The 21552-nt window shown below is 37.2% G+C and overlaps 6 protein-coding genes across 10 annotated transcripts; 1 reads left to right on the plus strand and 5 right to left on the minus strand.

The window, feature by feature from the left end:
• Window positions 1–1578: 1578 nt before the first annotated feature.
• LOC106404198 (vesicle-associated protein 1-4) lies at window positions 1579–2711 on the minus strand. Its single transcript, XM_048749376.1, has 3 exons — window positions 2391–2711; window positions 2109–2287; window positions 1579–1924 (listed from the first exon to the last, which is right to left on the minus strand). Exons 1-3 carry the CDS (start codon window positions 2709–2711, stop codon window positions 1579–1581), a joined length of 846 nt encoding a protein of 281 aa, XP_048605333.1.
• Window positions 2712–6409: 3698 nt separating this feature from the next.
• LOC125575101 (bZIP transcription factor 16-like) lies at window positions 6410–9626 on the minus strand. 3 transcript variants are annotated; one of them, XM_048752489.1, is made up of 13 exons: window positions 9481–9626; window positions 9098–9222; window positions 8961–9017; window positions 8801–8878; window positions 8534–8608; window positions 8383–8442; window positions 8152–8297; window positions 7991–8045; window positions 7634–7664; window positions 7277–7533; window positions 7121–7198; window positions 6917–7042; window positions 6410–6791 (listed from the first exon to the last, which is right to left on the minus strand). In XM_048752489.1, exons 2-13 carry the CDS (start codon window positions 9179–9181, stop codon window positions 6669–6671), a joined length of 1170 nt encoding a protein of 389 aa, XP_048608446.1. In that variant the 5' UTR covers window positions 9182–9222; window positions 9481–9626; the 3' UTR covers window positions 6410–6668. The 3 variants fall into 3 exon arrangements, with proteins under 3 accessions (XP_048608446.1, XP_048608445.1, XP_048608447.1); XM_048752488.1 differs by lacking the exon at window positions 9481–9626 and having other exon boundaries at window positions 9098–9418; XM_048752490.1 differs by lacking the exon at window positions 9481–9626 and having other exon boundaries at window positions 7277–7530; window positions 9098–9414.
• A 356-nt stretch (window positions 9627–9982) lies between these two features.
• LOC106380182 (protein BASIC PENTACYSTEINE7-like) lies at window positions 9983–11705 on the plus strand. Of its 3 annotated transcripts, XM_048752491.1 has the most exons (3): window positions 10035–10181; window positions 10573–10642; window positions 10723–11705. In XM_048752491.1, the coding sequence occupies exon 3, from the start codon at window positions 10772–10774 to the stop codon at window positions 11459–11461; it is 690 nt and encodes a 229-aa protein (XP_048608448.1). In that variant the 5' UTR covers window positions 10035–10181; window positions 10573–10642; window positions 10723–10771; the 3' UTR covers window positions 11462–11705. The 3 variants fall into 3 exon arrangements, with proteins under 3 accessions (XP_013675444.2, XP_022554757.2, XP_048608448.1); XM_013819990.3 differs by lacking the exon at window positions 10573–10642 and having other exon boundaries at window positions 9983–10181; XM_022699036.2 differs by lacking the exon at window positions 10573–10642 and having other exon boundaries at window positions 10029–10181; window positions 10671–11705.
• A 92-nt stretch (window positions 11706–11797) lies between these two features.
• On the minus strand, window positions 11798–12985 carry LOC125584270 (serpin-Z1-like). Its single transcript, XM_048752493.1, has one exon. It carries the CDS (start codon window positions 12368–12370, stop codon window positions 11867–11869), a length of 504 nt encoding a protein of 167 aa, XP_048608450.1. The 5' UTR covers window positions 12371–12985; the 3' UTR covers window positions 11798–11866.
• Window positions 12986–17578: 4593 nt separating this feature from the next.
• Window positions 17579–17995, minus strand: LOC106380319 (serpin-ZX). The gene has a single exon (XM_013820090.3). It carries the CDS (start codon window positions 17993–17995, stop codon window positions 17579–17581), a length of 417 nt encoding a protein of 138 aa, XP_013675544.2.
• A 1541-nt stretch (window positions 17996–19536) lies between these two features.
• On the minus strand, window positions 19537–21321 carry LOC106380181 (serpin-ZX). The gene is made up of 2 exons (XM_013819989.3): window positions 20858–21321; window positions 19537–20601 (listed from the first exon to the last, which is right to left on the minus strand). Exons 1-2 carry the CDS (start codon window positions 21266–21268, stop codon window positions 19870–19872), a joined length of 1143 nt encoding a protein of 380 aa, XP_013675443.2. The 5' UTR covers window positions 21269–21321; the 3' UTR covers window positions 19537–19869.
• Window positions 21322–21552: the final 231 nt, after the last annotated feature.

Genomic DNA, 21552 nt, shown 5'->3' on the forward strand with positions numbered 1-21552 from the left:
AGATAATGAATATAATTGCCTAATTTATTTTAATATAAAACTAAACAAAAATGATAAAGGATACACAAATTGTTATGAAATATTTATTATTAAAAATCATTAATTGTCATATATTAGGTAATCATGTAGCTTTTATGTAAGAAAAAAAATAATTTTTGTACATTAATAATTAATTTTTTGGTTTGTTTAAAGAAAATTGTCAAAATATCACATTAATAATACAATTTTTCATGTAAACACTAATCAATTTTATCCTCACTTTTAATAAATGATAAAAGACATTTATAACCCTATGGTTAAATAATCTAGACTTAAGGTTTAGAATTGAGGGGTGGGATAGAGTTTTTGGAATGTGAAATTTAGGATTATAATAAATATATAAATAAATACTTAAAAAGTATAATTTTTTTTTAAAAAATAGTTTCAAAAATAATTTTTTTTTTCGATTTTTCGAAAGGAAATTTTGGAAACACAAAATCCAAAAAAAAAATTTTATAAAAAAGTTCGACTTTGAAAAGTATAATTCGAAAACATAAAAAAATTATTTTATTTATTTATTTAAATAATTATTTATTATATAGAGATAAAACAAGAGTATAAAAATCTTTTGCCACTTAATAAATAAGGTATTTTGAAAATGTCTCTTTAGATGTGGTAAACATGAATAATGGTTCAAAGAAAGTGGTAAACATGAAAATTTCTCTTAGTTTAATGAGAAATATATCATATGTTTAAATTAACTTACTTATTTCTCTAAGAAATCTAAGAGTCAATCTGGTGATGACACATGACATAGTTCAAATGTTGTAATGTTTCTTAAATAATATATAAGGGATAAGTTTTCATAAAAAATCAGTTTCAACTTTTGGTCTTCAAATATAAAGTCAGTGTAATTTTTCTTTAACGAGTGTGTTCATAAGTTTTAAAACCATATTATAAGTAAACCAAAATAATAAAATTTGAATAGTAAAATTTAAATTAAAAGTAAGTATATAATAGAACAAAACTTACAAGTGTGTTCATAAGTTCCACACTTTGAATTTTGGGAAAAAAAACATTCTACATAAAGAAAAGATTTGAATATAGAATGTGACTTTTGTGATGATCAAACAGTAAGGTACATTCACAACTTCCATATTTGTTTTGCTATAGTTTGATCAAGAATATTAAAACAATATGGCAAATATCAAGAATGACTCTGATCGAAAGCATGATACTATCTAAACTAAAATGACAAAACATCCTAATTTTCATTAGTATGAAACGCATTTTGTGTCCAAAATTTTACTAATTCAAACAAAATCAACAAGTTAAGTTTAGGATTATTTTTTCCTTGATCTAATCGTGTTGTAGTGGTTAGTCTGACATAGCTTTATGACAAAGTTTTTAAGAATATAATAATGTAGTCGAAGTTAACTAAACAACCATTAGGGTTTATTAGAGTAGCTGAGGTTTCTAAGATTGATTACAAATACCCTCAGAAACTACCAAAGAGTAGCAGTCAGTCAGAAGTAGAGATTATCGTAGAGGGCTAAGAGGCCATGATTGGCTGTGAAGAGTTAAACATTTGAAAAGGATTCATCCGAAATTCAGGGACATTTCGATGATGGAGTTCAGTGACTGCAGCCTCTCGCTCAGCTCAAGGAGCTGCGCCCTTAGGTAGTTGTTTTGATGCTCGATATCCATGTAAGCCTTGGAAAACACAGAAATCTGGTTTGAAAAACTAGAGTTGTCGTGCACCAGAAAACTCTCTCTGGATAGATCCACCGGTTCTTGAGTGGATCCTCGGATGTGCATACCTTGCCCTCCTAGAGAAGAAATATCTCTTCTTGTTCCTGGAAATGGAATAACCACAGGATTCACTTGGAGTTGAAGCTCTTTCTCGACCTCCTTGAGGATTTTCCTTACAAATTTACTTTCATCACTGCTAAGAACGAGGTAGCAAAATAAATATTTGTTAGACTGAATCTATTGGATTGTAGTATTTCAAAGTAAAGCTAACCTTAATAATATTAGAATTTTCCCCTCATAGTCATAATAAACACACAAAAGAGAGAATTAATATCAGTGAGAGATTTTTGTTTTGCCTTTTAAGACCACCTTTTTACCTTCTCTTGTCAAAGGCCAAGCCTGCTTTGCAAGAAACAGATGATAATGCCTCCTTCCACCTATCGGTTCTAGGTTTATCACACCGATATTCCCACTCTCGATCCCTGAACTGATCACCAAATGCTCCCCTGAGTTGTTTCACGGTGACTGGTTCCACATTGAAAAATATGGGAATAACCTAAAAATAAATAAAAAATCAGTAAAAATCTAACGTAAGAATAACATGTGTCTTAGTTCAAAAAATAAATAAAAAAAACAATATAACATGTGTCTATTTGTACTTGAGACGCAAGCAAACGAACCTTGAGGAAGCCTTGATCTGCACGTTGCTTGATCTTCAAGAGCTCGTCTAAGCACCATATAGATTCCGTGTATCTCTCGGAGAATATAACCAATGCTATGGTCGACTCCTCGATCCTAGCAAAGAGATTGATGAGATCCTCACCCTTCCTCTCGAGACTGTCTATGAAAACGTTGATCCCATGTCTCTGGAGAGCTTCCACAAGATGGCTAACGAAACCGCAACGCAGCTCCTCTCCCCGGAAGTTGACGAACACCTGATGTTGCAGCTGTGGCCCCAGATGACGGCTGTGGACTTCCATTTTAGAGAGGCCTTGTCACTTGTATAACTAGCTAAGTCAACAGTTGGTGCGGCCGTCTAAGCGCATGTGCTAAACAAAATCGAAAGATGGGTATTACAAATGAGTCCCAATAAGCAGTATACTTTATGGGTAGTTTAATTCACCGTCATAATTTGAGTCATAGTGGTTTTGCCTCTCATCATTAAATGCCTCGCACATAACTGTTTTGTTTTTACGAAATTTAGGTTCGAGGATAGATAGTGCTTTGCATTCAATGTCAGCTCACCTATAACGTATTACATGTTGATGGTATTACATGTTGATGGTTGGAGAACGATGGTTACTTGGTAAATCTAGCACATAATCGATCGGAACCAACCCCAGAGGAAGTAATTGTATTATGAGAATGGGTAGCACAAAATCCAACTTCCGCTTCAGTTATCTTTGGTGTATTCAGGGCTACTTCTAATTTTTGTTATCTTTAGATCAAGCAATTAAATTTTACAATTTGTTATAACATTTTCATGTTTGATGATATTTACAATTTAAAATGGCTAGACAGGTAAAAAGAGGTGTCCCGAGAGTTATCCTCTCCTAAAAAGAGAGCATTTTCTGTCATTAATTTAATAGGAATTGTTGGAAATATGGTATCCTCTCACACGTGCTTGCTTTTTAGAAAGGAAATAAAGGTAAGGGAGCTTCGGCTGTACTTGCCTGTACTGGTTATTCCTTCGGTTGGAACTGGTTATTCTTAGAAAAAAATACATGGAATAAGATGAACAATTATATGTGAAATGGAAAAAAATGGAATGATATAAATGGAATAGATTTTATAAAGGATTTTGTTTTTAAGTTTTTATTCCATTTTTTGGAATATGAGGAATTGATTTGAATTTTCTTTTCATGTAACTGGTAAATACTTTTTGGAATTCTATAAAGTGATGCATTCCAAACAATTCGATTCCATAATTTAGCATTCCAGTTGCAGTGTGTTTTCCAAAGGAAAAGAAACTCGAACGAGATGAAATCATGCAAAAAAAAAATTTAAACTTATTGTTATTGTTATTATTATTATTATTATTATTTCAAAGTTACTGAACAAGCTTTGGATATATACGACGAATTCAATTACAATTTTCTTTTTCAAAAAAATTAAGCGCTTAAACCGAAAATTAGTCAATGAGGTACAACAGTTAAATCTAGATAGTAAACCAAAATTCTAAACCGGAAACAAATGGAAACTCTTTTGACCTACTTTGGACCTCCATCTATCGAAGATAGCTAACAGAGTCCTTAAGCTCTCTCTGGTCAAGCATGGTTATCCGGCGGAAAAAAACAAGCGAATGATGGGGCAGACGACTTCCACTAACCACCTTGACTCGCTGTGTGACCCTCCTAGCCGAAAAGGAAGTGACAAAACAAACGGCCAACTCTACACCAAAACAGATCTATCCAACTCTTTGGTGCCCACACCATCTTCAAGCGGTGACTAACCAAAGAAGAAAATAAGATCCCAAAGGGAGAGCTGAAGCTCCGCCACAGTGCTATTAGTGCAGTGACGACTAAGTTTTAGAAGCTAAAGAAAAAATACTCTTTAAGGTGTTTATATACCAGTCGCAAAGTACTACATGAAGTCGTACAAGAAGTGCTACGTGAAGTGAAGTTAAAAGTGAAGCTGTGTAGCTGACTTGAAGACTGGAATTAAAGTCGACTTAGAGCTGAAATAAAGACTACTTGGAGGCTAAGCAAACTATGATTTACCTTGGAGAAAAAGTAAATCATTAAGGGAAGATTTTCAAGATACTTTGAAGAAGATTTGGAAATATTCCATAAAGGAAGATATGATAATATTTCTTCTTTGGAAAGTTGGCTAAGGCAAGCCAAAATCTACAAGTATAAGTAGAGAAAGAGGTGCCTAGGATTAGGTACCACATCAAGAGAAGGTTGTAAGCATAAAGGCTTTGGTGTTGAATGAGAGTAGACACAAAATATAAGGGCTAGGGGTCAGAGGGATTCTTGGGTTAGTTTGATCTAGGAACGTGTTAGGCTAGTGTCTCTGTCTGGAGTGTGACATTTTAGTCAACTGGGAAGAGAGCTAGTAAAACACTTTACCTATGTAAAAGATAAATCTTCATTATTATCCTGCTGTAGTATTTTGTGAAATAAATAAAGCATTGTACTTGTATGTTTTACACTCTAGACCCATCTTGCACTTTTAATTGGTATCAGAGCAGATCACCTAAGTCACTGGTGAAGATCCTGAAGGCAAAAGGGAAGACTGAAGACATAGTACAACATGAAGCATGGTGGTTGAGCTGAAGCAGTGTATGGGTGTTGTATTCTAAAACTCAATCATTAAAGGGGAGATTGTTAATGCAGTGACGACTGAGTTTTAGAAACTGAAGAAAAACAACTTTTCAAGGTGTCCATGTACCAGTCGTAAATTACTACATGAAATCGTACAAGAAGTGCTACATGAAGTGAAGCTGACTTGAAGACTGGAATTGGAGCTGACTTAGAGCCAAAGTAAAGACTACTTGGAAGCTAAGCAAGCTTATGATTTACCTTGGAGAAAAGATAAATCATCAAGGGAAGATTTTTAATTTATATTTAAAAATATATATTTTGATATTATTTAAATTAAACTACATACCATATTAAAATTTATAAATAATTTAATTTCAAAATTTAGGAAATATGTATTATACTTGAATTGATAAAAAAATATTTACAATTTCAATTTGATCACATCAGTAAAATATATTTTACATATGTTTGTTATTATTATTTTAATTTTTTTTTAATATTTAAAATATTTATAAAATATCTCGCTACGCACATGGCGCGGTACTTTATGATAAATGATTATTTAATTTAAAATTCTATAAAAAAGATTGGGTCCAATAAAATGTTTCTATTTTAATAAGAAATTTTTTGAGTAGTTCATATTAGAAATCTCAGTTCCTAGAATATTTGTCGTAAATTACCGATGAACTCCCGAGAAAGACCATATGTTTTTGTTTTCTCGAGAATTCGTTGGAAATTTCAGCAAATTCTTGAGGAATCACCAAATTTTATTTTCATCGGTAATTCCTAATGATTTCCTGAGGAAAAAGCTTTTGAAAGTATTATTTACACACAACAAAAAACATATTTATTACAAGAATGGTTTTCTTGGTTAATTCGTAGTTACGACAAACTAACCATGATCACTGTTTAGTCGTAAATCACCTGTCGTAACGGATGATTCAATGCGAGGCAGACCATTTTATTTTAAATTCATGTTAACTATTTGCTTGTAAAATAGTCGTGAAGTCTCAAAGTTAAATCGTCGGTCAAGTGTCTAGAGGTTTACGACGAATTTATAAGGAAATATTTGTTAAAGCCTTGTAAACTTTTACGACCATGTAAGTAATAGCTAACGTTTGGTTCTCCTCGCCGTAACTAAGTGATATCAGCTTGTTTCTGACGACCTTTGGCCTGGAAACGATACGCATCAAGCAACTCTACATGTCCTAGAGGAGTGGCCATATACCTAAAACGAACTTTTCTTTGACAGCATCTAGAGATTCCTGTTTGTCCCATCTCTAGGCAGCATCCTCGAGCTCACGGCTACAGCTACTCTCTGATGCCTCGTCATATTGCCCAATTAGAAGATCTCTGAACAACTTGGATATCATCTATACTGTTCCAACTTCAGCTTCGGTAATTTCCCACCATTGAATAGTGAGATGTTAAGAACAGTCGCTTTCATGACATCAAACAAACTGTAGTGAAGATATTCATGATTCTATCAGAGCATCAACTTAGTCCTAATTAATGTATCGATAAGACAAGATTACATAGCCCCACTGGACCGACCTATTGGTCTCTGACGCCTATAATCCTACAACCATCTGTTAGCAAAGAACCGCTTAGTGTTGTTGTTGTTGTTGTCTCCTACTTTTTATACCTGTGTTAAGAACTGGTTTTGCTTTCTCACGTTGAGTCTTTGTAGGAAACAAACTTTGTCTCTATGAAGCCTGTTTGATTGGTGTCTGGTTCTTGGTCATCCTTGTCCATGTTTATGCCTTCAAGTGGAGGGAATGATAAAAGCAGGTCCTGCAAACAACAACAAAGAAAACCACTTTAGTTGTTGTTTAATTTTTGGTTTGGCTTTAAAACTAAATTGAGAAGCTTCTTCTTTTTTTTTTTGAGCAAAGAAGCTTGTTCTTTTATTATACAACCTTGAGAGAGGTATTCTCAGAAGTGAGCTCTTCGCGCTGGCTTTTCAGCCTGTTCATTTCTGCTCTGAGACTTGCGTTTTCTGCATTCAACACCTCAGTGTATTGTGCCAGTTCATCACATTCCGCCTGAATCATAGAAAAAACTCTTCCTTGTCCATAATTTGGAAATGATAATAACAATTCTAGAAGGAGGTTTTTAGTTACCTGTTTACGTAGCCTGGATCTATGAGCAGCCTCCCTATTGGACTGCTTCCGTCTCTGTCGCTTAAGTTCTCTCTCGTCCTGATTGCAACACAAGCAATTTTGAGTTTGGGGACCAAAATATTCTTTTATGAGAAATACTAAAGCGCAAGTACACACCTGTAACCAATGTTGTGAATGGCCACCATCTCGTGACATTTGAGCAAAGACTCCAGGAACTGGTGTAGATACTTTCCCATGCATTCCAGGGATAGGAGCACCCCAATAACCAATCCCAATATTTAAATTTGTTGGTGGACCGGGAACACCTGGAGCTGTATTTGGCATAATTGGCACCTTCTGGCTAACCGTTGGAAGAGGTGTACCAACACTTCCATTTTGGGGACCATTAGCACAACCACCATTCTCTGATGCTGCTTCAGGTGAATTTGCAAAACAGTAAAGCATTCTCTAGTAAGCAGCTTTCAGTGTTAGCCACATAATACAAAGGAAAATAAGAAAGGGTCATAAACCAACCATCCTTCCTGTCTTGTCTAGATCCCGAGTCCTACAAGGATTACAATTCAGAAATCACTATCATAATTTTATAGGAACTCTTGTAAGAATTTTCAACCACAAAGATCCAACATAAACAATTTTATGAGGCAAGTTATACAACTGAAAAGGTTTTGTGTGCCAATGTGCACAATTCAAGTGTGCTACCAACACTCAGGCAATTTACATTAGAAAACTAAGAGACTGGCAGTTATGAATAGATCAATCTAGATACTGGATAAAGAGCCTAAATTCATATTCATGCTTAGGTTTTAGTTACTCAAAGAGCCAAAATATGAGTAAAAATGAAAAGGTTGATGATAGCTATCCTTCACTTACATTTTGATAGTTTGCATCACTTCCTTCACTCGAACCATCAGAAGCACTCTCCCCACTGTAACAAAATAAAATTTCAGAGCAGTAAAATAGTGGATACTATCTATGAAGCAAGAGTAAGTCCAGAGACAATCAACACGCTACAGTCAAGGAATGTAACATGCCTTTTAGAGTAAGCTCCATTATTAGCTGATGCTCCTGAGTTCTTTCCTCTCATCATGTTCAATATTCTTTTTGATCTTCTGGTAGGCAATTTTTCTTTCACATCAGATCGTTTAGAATCACCTTCGGTGCCGCCTGTAGTATTACCCTGCATACAAGCATGTCTCATTTATGATCCAACAACGACAAAAAGCAAGCAAGGTACCATTAGAGGAGAAATGCGAAGAACTCACGGAAGCTTCGGTCACTCCATTTGGAGAAGGCATAGCGTAAGGGCTATTTGGATAAGAACCCTGATACAAAACGAAAGATGAAATGATCAAGAGCCACGTTTTCAAATACATGTCCATAGAAACCAAATAATATCTAGGAGTATGGCAGTACCGGAGGCATTGAAGGATGGGCGTACATGCCACCTGGGGGATACATTGTAACGTATGGATGAGGAGGCATCATATGCTGTAAAAAGATTCACATTGATAAAGAGTTTGCAGGAGTTAATCTTTCCTCAGATAAAGACCAATTCCCCCAAGCATACGCATATATCAAAAAATCAAACGCTGTAACTCAGATAGACTAAACCCCCAAGTAGCCATTTGCAACTATGAACACTAATACACAATGAAAAGAGATGAATGTAAGACAGTTTACCTGAACCCCCCACATATAGAGGTGAGGTTGAGGACTTGATGTCACAAAACCATGAGGCTGCATAGGAGCAGAAGATGCCTGTCAAAGGAGTAAAAGAAAACACATAAGAATCAAACGCAACAAGAAAACAGAACCACAGACGGAGGAATCTGTCTTACACCTGAAAACCAGACCAATCTGGAGTAGCCACACCAGCACTCACAGCCGAAGAAGGTTCCTAAAACACACAGAATATCCCAAATGAAATCTATGTTTTCTTCTTAAAACTGGAAGTAGAGAATGGATAAAACGCAAAACCTGTGAAGAGGGAGGAGCAGAAGAAGAAGAAGGCTGTTTAGGTTCCTTCTCTTTACTAGATTTTTCCATCTCACTGCTAGCCATTACCACACTCACAAGTTTCTAAAACAACCAGTGATAGCTACCTGCAAGATGAACACTCAGCTAATTCATCTATGAGGTCTACTTAATGCATAAACCCTACCACAGACAACAATCCAGTAAATAATCGTTGACCAATACAGTTCCTAAGCACTACAGAACATATATATATATATATATATATATAAAATACTGATAATCCAACAGCTTAAAAGCTCTCTAGTCTCTGGATTCAGACAACATTCAGAACAGAAACGCAGAACCTAATACAGGGATTGAAACTGGGGATGCAGTGAATATACCTAACGACCGGTTGATGTCTGAAAAACTGTGAGCACAGTTAAAAGACGCTGTATAAAAAAGCTAGGAGAGAATTAAGTAAATTTTGGTTGATTGTTTGCGTTTTTTTGACGGAGAAGCCCTTCTTTTTAAAACTTGTTTATGAATTTTACCCAACTGAAAAATGTAAAGTACTCTAAACCAAAATTGAATCCATATGAAATCCACCCATTAGTGTATCAACTTTGTTCAGAAAAAAAAAAGTATCAACTTAGGAAATATACTCGGATTAGAAAAAGAATGAAATAGATATACATACTAATGTTAATTTTAGGAAATATATACAAAACCGATCTAATTAGATATTTAAATGTTGAACTACCTACCTGTTTAAACATTACAAATCTCAGTGTGGTTTTAAGACCCAATCCATGAACTATATGGGCTTAAACCGGGTTTCTTTTTTTTCTTGGGCCCATTTTTCTTAGTTGCATTCATCGTATACTCAAAATGTTTTTTCTAATATCGCATAAAAGTGGCGTGGGGAGAATAAGAAGTGGATTGTTTTGAAAATCGGTGAGCCCTAGAAGAATTCGAGAGAGCGAGAGAGAGAGTGGAGTGCGAGCGTAGCAGTAAGAGTGTTGCCGTCGGTAACTCTCGTCGATTTCCCTTGTTTGCGTCTGCCTAAAGATCACTTTGTTCTTGGATTCGACTCTGTCTCGAGGTATGATTCCTTCGAAGCCCTATCCCAAGTCTTGATTTTTCATGGTTGAAGTTTGCGAGTTAAGTTTTTCCGATCATGGGTCTTGCTTCTTCTTTCGTAATATCTTCCGGGTTTGCCAAATTTCACTCAAGCAGTTCAAGAAAGATAAAAAAAAGTCTTCTCTTTTGCACTTTAGCTGTGTGTCTATGTCTTCTTTATCATGAGGGTTCCGTAGAGTTTTCTTAATAGCTTTCTTGCATCAAATTTTGGAGCATTGAGTTAAAAGTTATCAGTTAGTGTTAGTTCGGTTATTTCTTGAAGATATGTTGATGTTTGTCTGTGTGCATAATTAGGCATATTCATATCTGTTCTGTCTTTTAAACCTTTGTCTGATTGACTGAGAATTATATAGATTATGCTCAAGGCATTTTGTTGAGGATGTTGGATGTCTCTCTGATACTTGTCTTGCTTCCGGATCACTGGTTGCTTCATTCATAACCTTAGTTTCAGTTTTTGATTAGGGATGTTGGCTAATCTCGTCTGCTCTTGAAAATCAATGTAGAAAGCTGTTGCGTGAGGGTGCCATCTTACCACTGAAGAAAGCTATCGAGATGGATCCATATCTATCACGAAACCATATGCAACCTGCTACAAGCACAAGCAAGGACACTGGCTTGCCTACGTCTAATCCTCATTGGTTCCATTCCTACTTCCCTGTTCCAAGGACCACAGGCATTGATCTTTCTCAACCCCCTCAAGCAGAGCCTGCTGAACTTGCCATGTTGCCTCAGCAAGTTCGTTTGTTTCCTCCTCCTACAAGAGAATACATACACGATGTGGAGCAGAAGTCGTCCACGATGCTGTCTCCTTCGAAAGCGTTGAAGCCAAAACCACAAAGCAAGAAACGCTCTGCACCCAAAACCCCAAAGAAGACACTGAGCATCCCCGAAACAAAGCGCGAGAAAAAGAATCCTGACATCAACGTTGTTGACATCTCGAGCTTCGATGTTTCTGGTGTTCCTCCACCTGTCTGTTCCTGTACAGGCGTTCCGAAGGTTTGCTACAAATGGGGCATGGGCGGTTGGCAGTCCTCGTGCTGTACCATCAGCATATCGACATTCCCACTACCCATGAGCACAACAAGGCCTGGAACTCGACTCGCTGGAAGGAAAATGAGCAATGGTGCTTATGTCAAGCTCCTTATGAGGCTTGCTGGTGAAGGCTATGACTTGACTTTCCCGGTTGACCTCAGGAACCACTGGGCCAGGCACGGTACTAACAAGTTTGTGACCATCAAGTAGCTGTGTTATCAGTTAGGTTTGGTTTTAGGCTTTTAGCTTTTGTGGTTTCCGTGTATCTCCCTTTTTTTAGTGTTATCTCTTTAGTACATATGTTTCTTAGTGGCTTTAAAATCGTGAAGGAGATTCAGTGTCTATGATCTATAGGACAAGACAACGTTTAGTTTTTAGAATGAATGTTTCTTAGTACTGGTATCAACAGTGTTCTGTGGAATCTATCTATGGTGATTAAGTGTCTTTGCTCTTAGATTTTGCCCAGTTTAATCTTTATTTCTTTAATGTCTAAGCAAATCAACCCATCCAAATTGTTTAAAAAAAAAAAAAGATTAAATTATCTGTAGTTGACATAATAATATGAAAGAAACAACAAATCCTTCATTGTCTCAAAGGCATTACTTTAGACTCAAGTTAATGCATAGAAGGATCGAGAACTTGGCCGAGGAACAGAACCACTCCACTTCTCCATTCTTTGACAAGGAAGAGAAAAGGATGATCAGCCACGAAGTCATACTTCTTCTCCGCAGGACCACAAGCGCCGACGCTCACATCAGCAGCAGCCGCTGCAGCTTCGGTTCCCACTTCATCCACCTGGATGCAAGACTTGTGGAAGATCCTCTCCAATGGTAGACTCAACCCCAAACTTTTCAGAGCTTCCGTGGCTTCAAAGTGATAACCAAATTTAAACCTTGGAATCTTGAGTTCTCCAATATCTGCCCTGTAGCTAGGAGTGTCCTCGTCCTCAGGAGTAGAAGCTAACATCTCCAGCATTGCAGGCAACCCATCTTTTTCATCAGGGAGATAGATTTGCATCGAGAACGTACGACCGTCACATCGTCCTTTTCTGTAAGATAGGCTGAGGACTTTGAAACCTGGGTAGACATCGAGATGGTAACTGAAGAAGTCACCGGGCATGAAGGGCACACGTACTTTGGTTCCATCAAGAAGGTGGAAGTCTGAGTCTTTGGTAAGAGATGGATCAAACTCTTTATCCCATCTCCCGTTGAAGAACAAGGCGTTAGCAAATATGTAATCAGTCAAATGAGTTACAGACTTTGGTGGAAGAAGACCAGTGATGAGACCATTTGTCTGTTTCTCAACCCATGTGTTCACCTCTTCAGACACTTCATCAGCCTTTTCAAGACAAAACAAAAGAAAAAAAAAACACAAAAGCTATCAACATCAAACATCATGCCAGATTTAAGGTTTTGGGAACCATAAATCTTTAATAAAAAATCATAATTTGGAGCTATGTAACATATAAAGGCCATACTGATACTTCGTATAAACCCCAAATGGAGAATATGAAGAAGTCCGTCCTGTCTCTGTCGGATGTGATGTAGTGGGTAGAGCAGGTGAGCTTGTGATGTAGTGGGTAGAGCAGGTGAGCTTAACCTGCTGTGATGTAGTGGGTAGAGCTTAATCTGAGTCTTTTATATAAACATGTAAAAAGGGCTAGTCTTTGGGTAAGGTAAGAGAGAGTCAATAAAGAACACGTTTTCATCTTTATCTTGTCTTTGTTTCTTGCCTTTTACATGGTATCAGAGCCATGGAAGAGGTTTCAGAAACGTTTTCAACTCCAACATTGAGTATCTCTCACTGTGTTACTCTGAAGCTTTCATCCTCGAACTATCTTCTCTGGAAGACTCAGTTCGAATCGTTTCTCTCAAGTCAGTCTCTGCTTGGTTACCTTGATGGATCTACGGCTCGTCCTACACCTACAGTTACCAGAAGAAACGGTGATGATGTTACAGAGGAGCCAAATCCAGAGTTTGTCAAATGGATTCGTAAAGATCAGTTGGTTATGGCGTGGCTGTTTGGGTCTCTGTCTGAAGAAGCATTACGTTCTGTGTATGGTCTACACTCAGCGCAAGAAGTGTGGCTCAGTCTAGGAAAGAAGTATAATAGAGTTTCTGCAACACGCAAGTTAGATCTGCAACGTAAACTTCAGGGTATGTCCAAAGGATCAAAGGCCATGACTGAGTACTTAGGAGAAGTCAAAGGTGTCTGTGATCAACTAGATTCTATAGGAAGTGTTCTTACTGATCAAGAAATGATTTATGGAGCACTCAGTGGGTTAGGAAAAGAGTATGAATCAATCTGTACGGTGATAGAACACTCCATGGATGTTGTTCCACAAATGAGTTTTGAAGATGCTGTTTACAAGTTGGTTGCTTTTGATGAGAAACTTCAGACGTTCACTCAACAAAGTGAAGTCAATCCTCACTTAGCATTTCATGCTGGAAGAGGATACAACACTCGAGGTCGTGGAAGCTACAATAATCGAGGAGGTTACCGTGGTCGTGGTAATATGTCATACTCAACTAGAGGCAGAGGTTTTCAACAGCAATTCTCAGGAGGTTCCGGTTCAAACTCCACTACAAAACCTACTTGTCAAATCTGTGGGAGATATGGCCACACTGCTGCTCGCTGCTACAACAGATTTGATCAGGATTTTCAAACACCAGACAACATTCACACAGCTCTTGCTGCAATGAAAGTTTCTGATCAAGGTCGTCACTCAGGACAGGAATGGTACCCAGACTCAGCTGCAACAGCTCACATTACCAGCAACAGTGAACAACTTCAAAGTTCTGAACCTTATTTTGGAAGTGATCAAGTCATGGTTGGTAATGGAGACTACTTACCAATTACTCATGTAGGCTCTATCGCTCTTCAAACACCTCAAGGTAACTTGCCTCTTAATGATGTGTTGATATGTCCTGGTATATCTAAGTCACTGTTATCAGTTTCCAAGTTAACATCTGACTATCCGTGTGAGTTCACCTTCGACTGTGATTCTGTATGTGTTAAGGACAAGGTAACAAAAAGGGTGATAACACAAGGGCAAAGACTTAAAGATCTCTATGTGCTGAAGGACCTGCAGTTTCAAGCATTCTATTCAACCAGACAGCAAGCAGCGAGTGATGGTGTGTGGCATAGAAGGCTTGGGCATACAAATGTGGATGTTCTTCAGCATCTCTCCAGAAGTCTGGCAATAGTTATGAATAAGACAAGCTCACGTCTCTGTTGTGATGCTTGTTATTTAGGAAAAAGCTCAAAGCTTCCCTTTGTAGACTCTGATTCTGTCTCTAGTCATCCATTAGAAAGGGTTCATTGTGATTTGTGGGGGCCTAGTCCTGTGGTTTCATCCCAGGGGTTCAGATACTATGTCATTTTCATTGATAATTATTCAAGGTTTACTTGGTTTTATCCACTCAAGCTCAAGTCTGACTTCTTTTCTGTCTTCCTACGGTTTCAAACAATGGTTGAGAACCAATACAAGCATCGTATAGCTCAGTTTCAGTGTGATGGAGGGGGAGAATTTGTCAACAAACGGTTTATGCAACACTTACAGACTTGCGGTATTAAGCAGCTTGTGTCATGTCCCCACACTCCTCAACAAAATGGATTGGCAGAGAGGAAACATCGACACATCACTGAACTTGGGATCACAATGATGTTTGAGAGTAAGGTGCCACAACAGCTATGGGTGGAGGCGTTCTTCACTTCAGCGTTCCTTGGTAACCTGTTGCCATCATCAGTTCTCAAAGATCGAAAGAGTCCCTATGAAGTGCTGAATGGAACAGCTCCGGTATACACTTCTCTGCGAGTTTTTGGGTGCAAATGTTACCCTTATCTCAGACCGTACATGAAGAATAAAATGGATCCAAAGTCACTTGTGTGTGTGTTCTTGGGATATAATGAAAAATATAAGGGTTATCGATGCTTATATCCACCTACTGGAAAGGTTTTTATCTCAAGACATGTCTTGTTTGATGAAAATCATTTTCCTTTTGGAGATATATATAGTCGCTTTCACAAAGCTACAGCTTCAACATTACTAAATGCGTGGAGGAGTGTGAATCTGACACAAGAAGATCAAGTTAGTGATGCTGAAGTACTGGAAGAAGATCTACCTTCGCCTGTCCAGAGACAAGTAATGGTTCAAATGACACCAAGTCCAGTACCTCAAAATCAAGATGATGAGGATTCAACATCTGAGGCAGCGTCAACTTCATCTATCTCTCAGTCTGATAACGACGAAGTTGAACAGATAGTGAGGCCAGTCCCAGTTGTGCACAACCCGCACCCTATGACTACAAGAGCTAGAGCTGGTATCATCAAACCAAATCCAAGATATGCAATGGTGACCATCAAAACAGATTGTCCTGAGCCTAGAAGTGTCAAAGCAGCTTTAAAAGATCCAAGGTGGAATGGAGCAATGCAGGAAGAGATAAATAACATGGCAGAAACAGAGACATATGAGTTAGTTCCACCTGAAGAAGATCAAAATCCAGTTGGTTGTGGATGGGTTTACAAGACTAAACTAAATGCTGATGGTACAGTTTTAAAACCTCGAGCTCGTCTGGTCGCTAGAGGAAACGAACAAGAAGAAGGAGTTGATTTTTGGGAAACCTTCAGTCCAGTTGTTCGAACAGCTACCATAAGGACAGTGTTGCATGTTGCAGTCACAAAGAAATGGATGATAAAACAACTTGATGTTCAGAACGCATTTCTTCATGGTGACTTAAAGGAGTCTGTGTACATGATGCAACCTCCAGGTTTTGAGGATTTAATGAAACCAGATCATGTATGCAAATTGAAGAAAGCCATCTACGGTCTTAAACAAGCACCAAGGGCCTGGTTTGATAAGTTTAGCAAATTTCTACTACAGTTTGGGTTTCAGTGTAGCTTTCCTGATCCTTCTCTGTTTATCTATCATCGCGGTACAGACGTTATTTATCTGTTACTTTATGTCGATGATATGATTTTAACAGGAAACAATGAGATCCTGCTGAAGGTTCTCCTTGAAAAGCTCAGTTCAGTTTTTCGCATGAAGGACATGGGATCAATTCACTACTTTCTTGGCATTCAAGTACATCAGTGTGAAGATGGCTTGTTTCTAAATCAGTCTAAGTATGCTCAGGATCTTCTGGTAACTGCTGGCATGAGAGACTGCTCAACTATGTCTACTCCACTTCCTATGAAGCTCGATAATCTTCCTGGTCATGATCAACTATTTTCTGAGCCATCGTACTTCAGAAGTCTTGCAAGAAAACTGCAGTACCTTACTCTGACAAGACCTGATCTCCAATTCTCAGTCAATTACATATGTCAAAAGATGCATCAACCAAGTGTCTCGGATTTCAGTCTACTGAAGCGCATCTTGCGGTATGTGAAGGGAACATTTGATATGGGGATTAGTATTAAAGGTCACTGTGACTCTACTCTGGTATGTTATAGTGATTCCGACTGGGCTGGATGTAAAGATACTCGCCGATCAACTGGTGGGTTCTGTACTATGTTGGGAACTAATGTTATTTCATGGTCAGCTAAACGCCATGACACTGTCTCAAAGTCTTCCACTGAGGCAGAGTATCGGACGATGTCAGCCGCAACATCAGAGATAGTGTGGTTACAAAATCTCCTGAAGATAATGGGACTCCAACAACGAGTTACTCCTCTGTTATTGTGTGACAATCTGTCTGCTGTTTGTCTTACAGCCAACCCAATGTTTCATAAACGGACGAAACACTTCGACGTCGACTACCATTATGTCAGAGAAAGGGTAGCAATGAAGGCTTTGGAGGTGAAACACATTCCTGCGACGCTGCAAATTGCAGATGTCTTTACCAAATCCTTGTCGCAGGAACCGTTTTTCAAATGGCGTAACAAACTTGGTGTTTCCGTGCCTTCTACGCCAAGTTTGAGGGGGAGTAAAGGCCATACTGATACTTCGTATAAACCCCAAATGGAGAATATGAAGAAGTCCGTCCTGTCTCTGTCGGATGTGATGTAGTGGGTAGAGCAGGTGAGCTTGTGATGTAGTGGGTAGAGCAGGTGAGCTTAACCTGCTGTGATGTAGTGGGTAGAGCTTAATCTGAGTCTTTTATATAAACATGTAAAAAGGGCTAGTCTTTGGGTAAGGTAAGAGAGAGTCAATAAAGAACACGTTTTCATCTTTATCTTGTCTTTGTTTCTTGCCTTTTACAACATAAATTTAAATTTTTAAATCTTTAATAAAAAATCATAATTTGGAGCTATGTAACATAAATTTAAATTTTTGTGGGTACCGAAGCTAATGTTTCATTGCTTGGCAGTGCTAAGCAGTTAGGTTATCTAGAAAACTATACCCACCTTAGTGCGAAAGTCAACTTGTTTGAAGGCAGCCTTATACGAAGTCTCCAAGAGATTCTCGAAAGACTGTTCCACACAGCAGAGAGACTTCTCTATCCAGAAGCCATTCGCTGTCGAGATCATTGGCCCGCCACTTGCCGTGCTGTCGGCAAGGACGGTGGTTACTATCTGGGAGGACACGGCGTTAAGCTCATCGGTAGAAGAAGCCTTTAGTAAAGAGAGAATATGTTCTTCGGTGGCTCCGGGAGATTTATAAGCGGCGATGAGGCTAAGGATAACATTGATCAACGCCGGCGAAAAGACTAGGTTCGAGGTCTTCCCGGGGGTGATTTTGATCACGTGCTTATACACCCTCCACAGGATGCCGTTTTGCTTCCTTACTGATTCTTGTAGGTCCATATTTTACGGCCGGATGAGACTGTGACTACTTTTTTTTTGTGCACTGGACTGTAACTACAAAGGCCAAGATCTATAGGGTTACTAATAAGTAATAAAATATTTATACAGTTATATACACAGATATATACTAAAATAAAAAACCAATATATTTTTTATTTTCTGCATTAACCAAATAATCCAAATTAAGATCCTAGATTTTAAAAATTAAACATAAAATTTAAATTATTTTCATAAATAAAATTTAATTACTTTTCATAGATGAAAGTTGTCCTAAATTTATGAAGATATTATACATATTTATCAAGATTTTCCTGAATTTTAGAGATATTATACTTATTTTTGAAAATCTTTTAAAACTTAAATTCAGAAAGATATCATACAAATTCAAGAATTTTTTTTCTAATTTAAAAAAATATTTTTATATATATATAAGGGTATAATTTTCATTTATCTCTTTAATAAAATCTATTTTGGTCATTTTGATATTTGAGTGCTGCTCTGTGAACAAAACTTGTTTTGAAAATGTTTGAGTTTGTTTTCAATTAAAATTAACTGTTTCATAAATAAATATGAACTATTTTCATTGATTTAAATTAGCTATTTTTATTAATGTAAATTCACTATTTCTTACAACATTAATTTTCTAAATTTACAAAGTTGATAGTAAAATTATTTTTATTTAATGAAAATGTTATTTTCAGAAATTTATGAAACATATATATTAATTGATTAGTTTCATGATAAAATATTTCTTATAAATATTGTAGTAATATTTTAGTTAAATATAAATAATTGCTAAGAATATGAAAGCAAAATTTTTAAAACTTTAATCATAATTATAAAATAAGCATATTTACTAGATGATACTTCTTAAAAGAATGTAAAGAACTATGTGGCGGATTTATTCCTCGCTGAATCAGAGCATGAAGTTTTAGTATCTGTCTACTCCTTCTAGTTGCTAAATCAGTCTTTTACCTTAATCCGGATTTGCTCTTAGAAAAAGAGAGAGACTGATGTTTTAGAGTGAGAGAAAGGTTTAAAGAAGGGATTCTTAGGGCATATGGAGCCTCTTAGCTCCAAAACCTAGGTAAAATATTATAAAAAATTTGATGGGTTCCACACTATATTAAGGATTAGCCTCTTCTTATCCTTATATAAAGATCAATCCGTGAGAAATATTGTCACTGTTTGCGAGTCCCGCTGTTAAGTGGCGACTTACCATTGGTTATCTTTTTTTTTTTTTCTTTGTTGAAAAATAAATAATAATAAAAAAATAAAAAAGTGAATTTTTAAGGATTCTTTACCGAATCCACGGTTGCAGATGGTCTTATACGGTGAATGAATTTACAAAGAGTTTTCAACCCCTGTACATGCACAAACACCTCTTCAACATACACAGAGGATTAAACTAAATTAACGGCTAAGATCTATTCTCTAGATTTTTCTACATCTCTCGTTCTCTCGCTATGCGTTTTCTTTGCCTAGCCAACCAACGTATGTGCCTGCATGTCAAATCTCACTCTCAAAAATTTTGCTCTTCATAAATTAGTATTCCATAGAAAAATATAAGAATAAAATGGGACTTATATGACAACAATTTGATAAACAAAATTAACTTAACTGGAACAATCAAAAATATGAAAAACAAGGAATTTCATCATAATTATTTCTAAAATATAACCACCAATTGAAGAGTGATTCAACGTCAAAAGAAAAAAAAAAGCAGACATAAAATTTTATGAAAAAGACAACAAAACAAAACATTTTTTCTATAAAAAAAAAACACAACAAAACTCCGAGGACTAGGTGAAGTTTATTATTTGAAATGGTCCATTGTTGAAAAGGCATTAAAACTTTGTGTCTTTAGACACAAGTTAATGCATAGAAGGGTCAAGAACTTGGCCAAGGAACAGAACCACTCCACTTCTCCATTCTTTAACAACGAAGAGAAAAGGATGATCAGCCACGAAGTCATACTTCTTCTCCGCAGGACCACAAGCGCCGAAGCTCATCACAGCAGCAGCTGCTGCAGCTTTGGATCCCACTTCATCAACCTCAATGCAAGACTTGTGGATGATAGTCTCCAATGGTAGATTCAACCCCAAACCTTTCAGAGCTTCGGATGATTCAAAGTCAAAACCAAATTTAAACCTTGGAATCTTAAGCTCTTTTAAATCTGCCCTGTGGCTAGGAATCTTATCGTCATCTGGAGTGGAAGCTAACGTCTCAAGCATTGCAGGTAACCCATCTTTGTCATCAGGGAGATAGATATCCATCGAGAAACCACGACCGTCTTCTCTCCAGTCACTTCCTTGTCTGTAAGGTAGATTGAGGACCTTGAAACCTGGGTAGACATCGATATGGTAACCGAAGACGTCATCGGTCATGAAGGGCACACGTACTTTGGTTCCATCAAGACGGTGGAAGTCTGAATCTTCGGTAAGCGATGGATCAAACTCTCTATCCCATCTTCCGTTGAAGAACAAGGCATTAGCAAATATGATATCGGTCAAAGGGGACACAGACTTTGGTGGAAGTAGATCAGTAATGAGTCCATTTGTCTGCTTTTCAACCCATGCATTCACCTCTTCAGACACTTCGTCAGCCTTTTAAGAAAAAACACAGAAAAAATACAAAGCTATATCAATATCCAACATCAGGCCGGATTTGAGATTTTTAGGACAGTGAACATTTAATAAACAAAATTTCATAATTTAAAACTATGTTTATGTATCTAACATAAATTTAAGGGGGCCAAGCTAATGTTTCACTAAGCAGTTAGGTTGTCTGGAAAACTATACATAAACATAATAGTTTTAAATTAAAAAATATCTAAGCAGTTTGGTTGAATGAATTTGAAACCTTAGTGCGAAAGTCAACTTGGTTGAAGGCAGCCTTATACGAAGTCTCCAAGAGATTCTTGAAAGACTGCTCGACAGTGAGAGACTTGTCTATCCATACACCATTCGCTGCCGAGATCATTGGTCCCCCAGTTGCTGTGCTGTCGGCGAGGACCTTGGTTACGATCTGGGAGGACACGGCGTTAAGCTCATCGGTGGAAGAAGCATGTAGTAAAGAGAGAATCTTTTCTGCGGTGGCTCCGGGAGAGTTGGCTGCGATGAAGCTGAGGATAACATTGATCAACGCAGGAGAAAACACGAGGTTCGAGGTTTTACCGGCGGTGGTGGCAATCACGTGCTTAGACAACCTCCACAGGTTGTCGTTTTGATAACTTACTGATTCTCCAAGGACTTGAAGGTCTCGCGCGCCCATCTTTTACTGCCGGATGAGACGGTAACTTCGAAAGCGTAGATATGAGTAGGTCAACTAGGGTTACTAAGTAATACCTGTATATATTTTTTTTGTAACTTATTAATACCTGTATATATATACCAAAAGATAAAAAAAAACTAATCTATATTTAATTTTGATTTCAGAGATCATCCAAATTTAAATCCTATATTTTAAAAATTAAACCTATACTAACTAGGGATAACTGGTTTAATAATTAGATTATTTTCATAAATGAAAATTAACTATTTCCAAAATTTTCAAAT

Source organism: Brassica napus, chromosome C3 (genome assembly GCF_020379485.1).
Source record: "Brassica napus cultivar Da-Ae chromosome C3, Da-Ae, whole genome shotgun sequence".
Lineage (NCBI taxonomy): Eukaryota > Viridiplantae > Streptophyta > Magnoliopsida > Brassicales > Brassicaceae > Brassica > Brassica napus.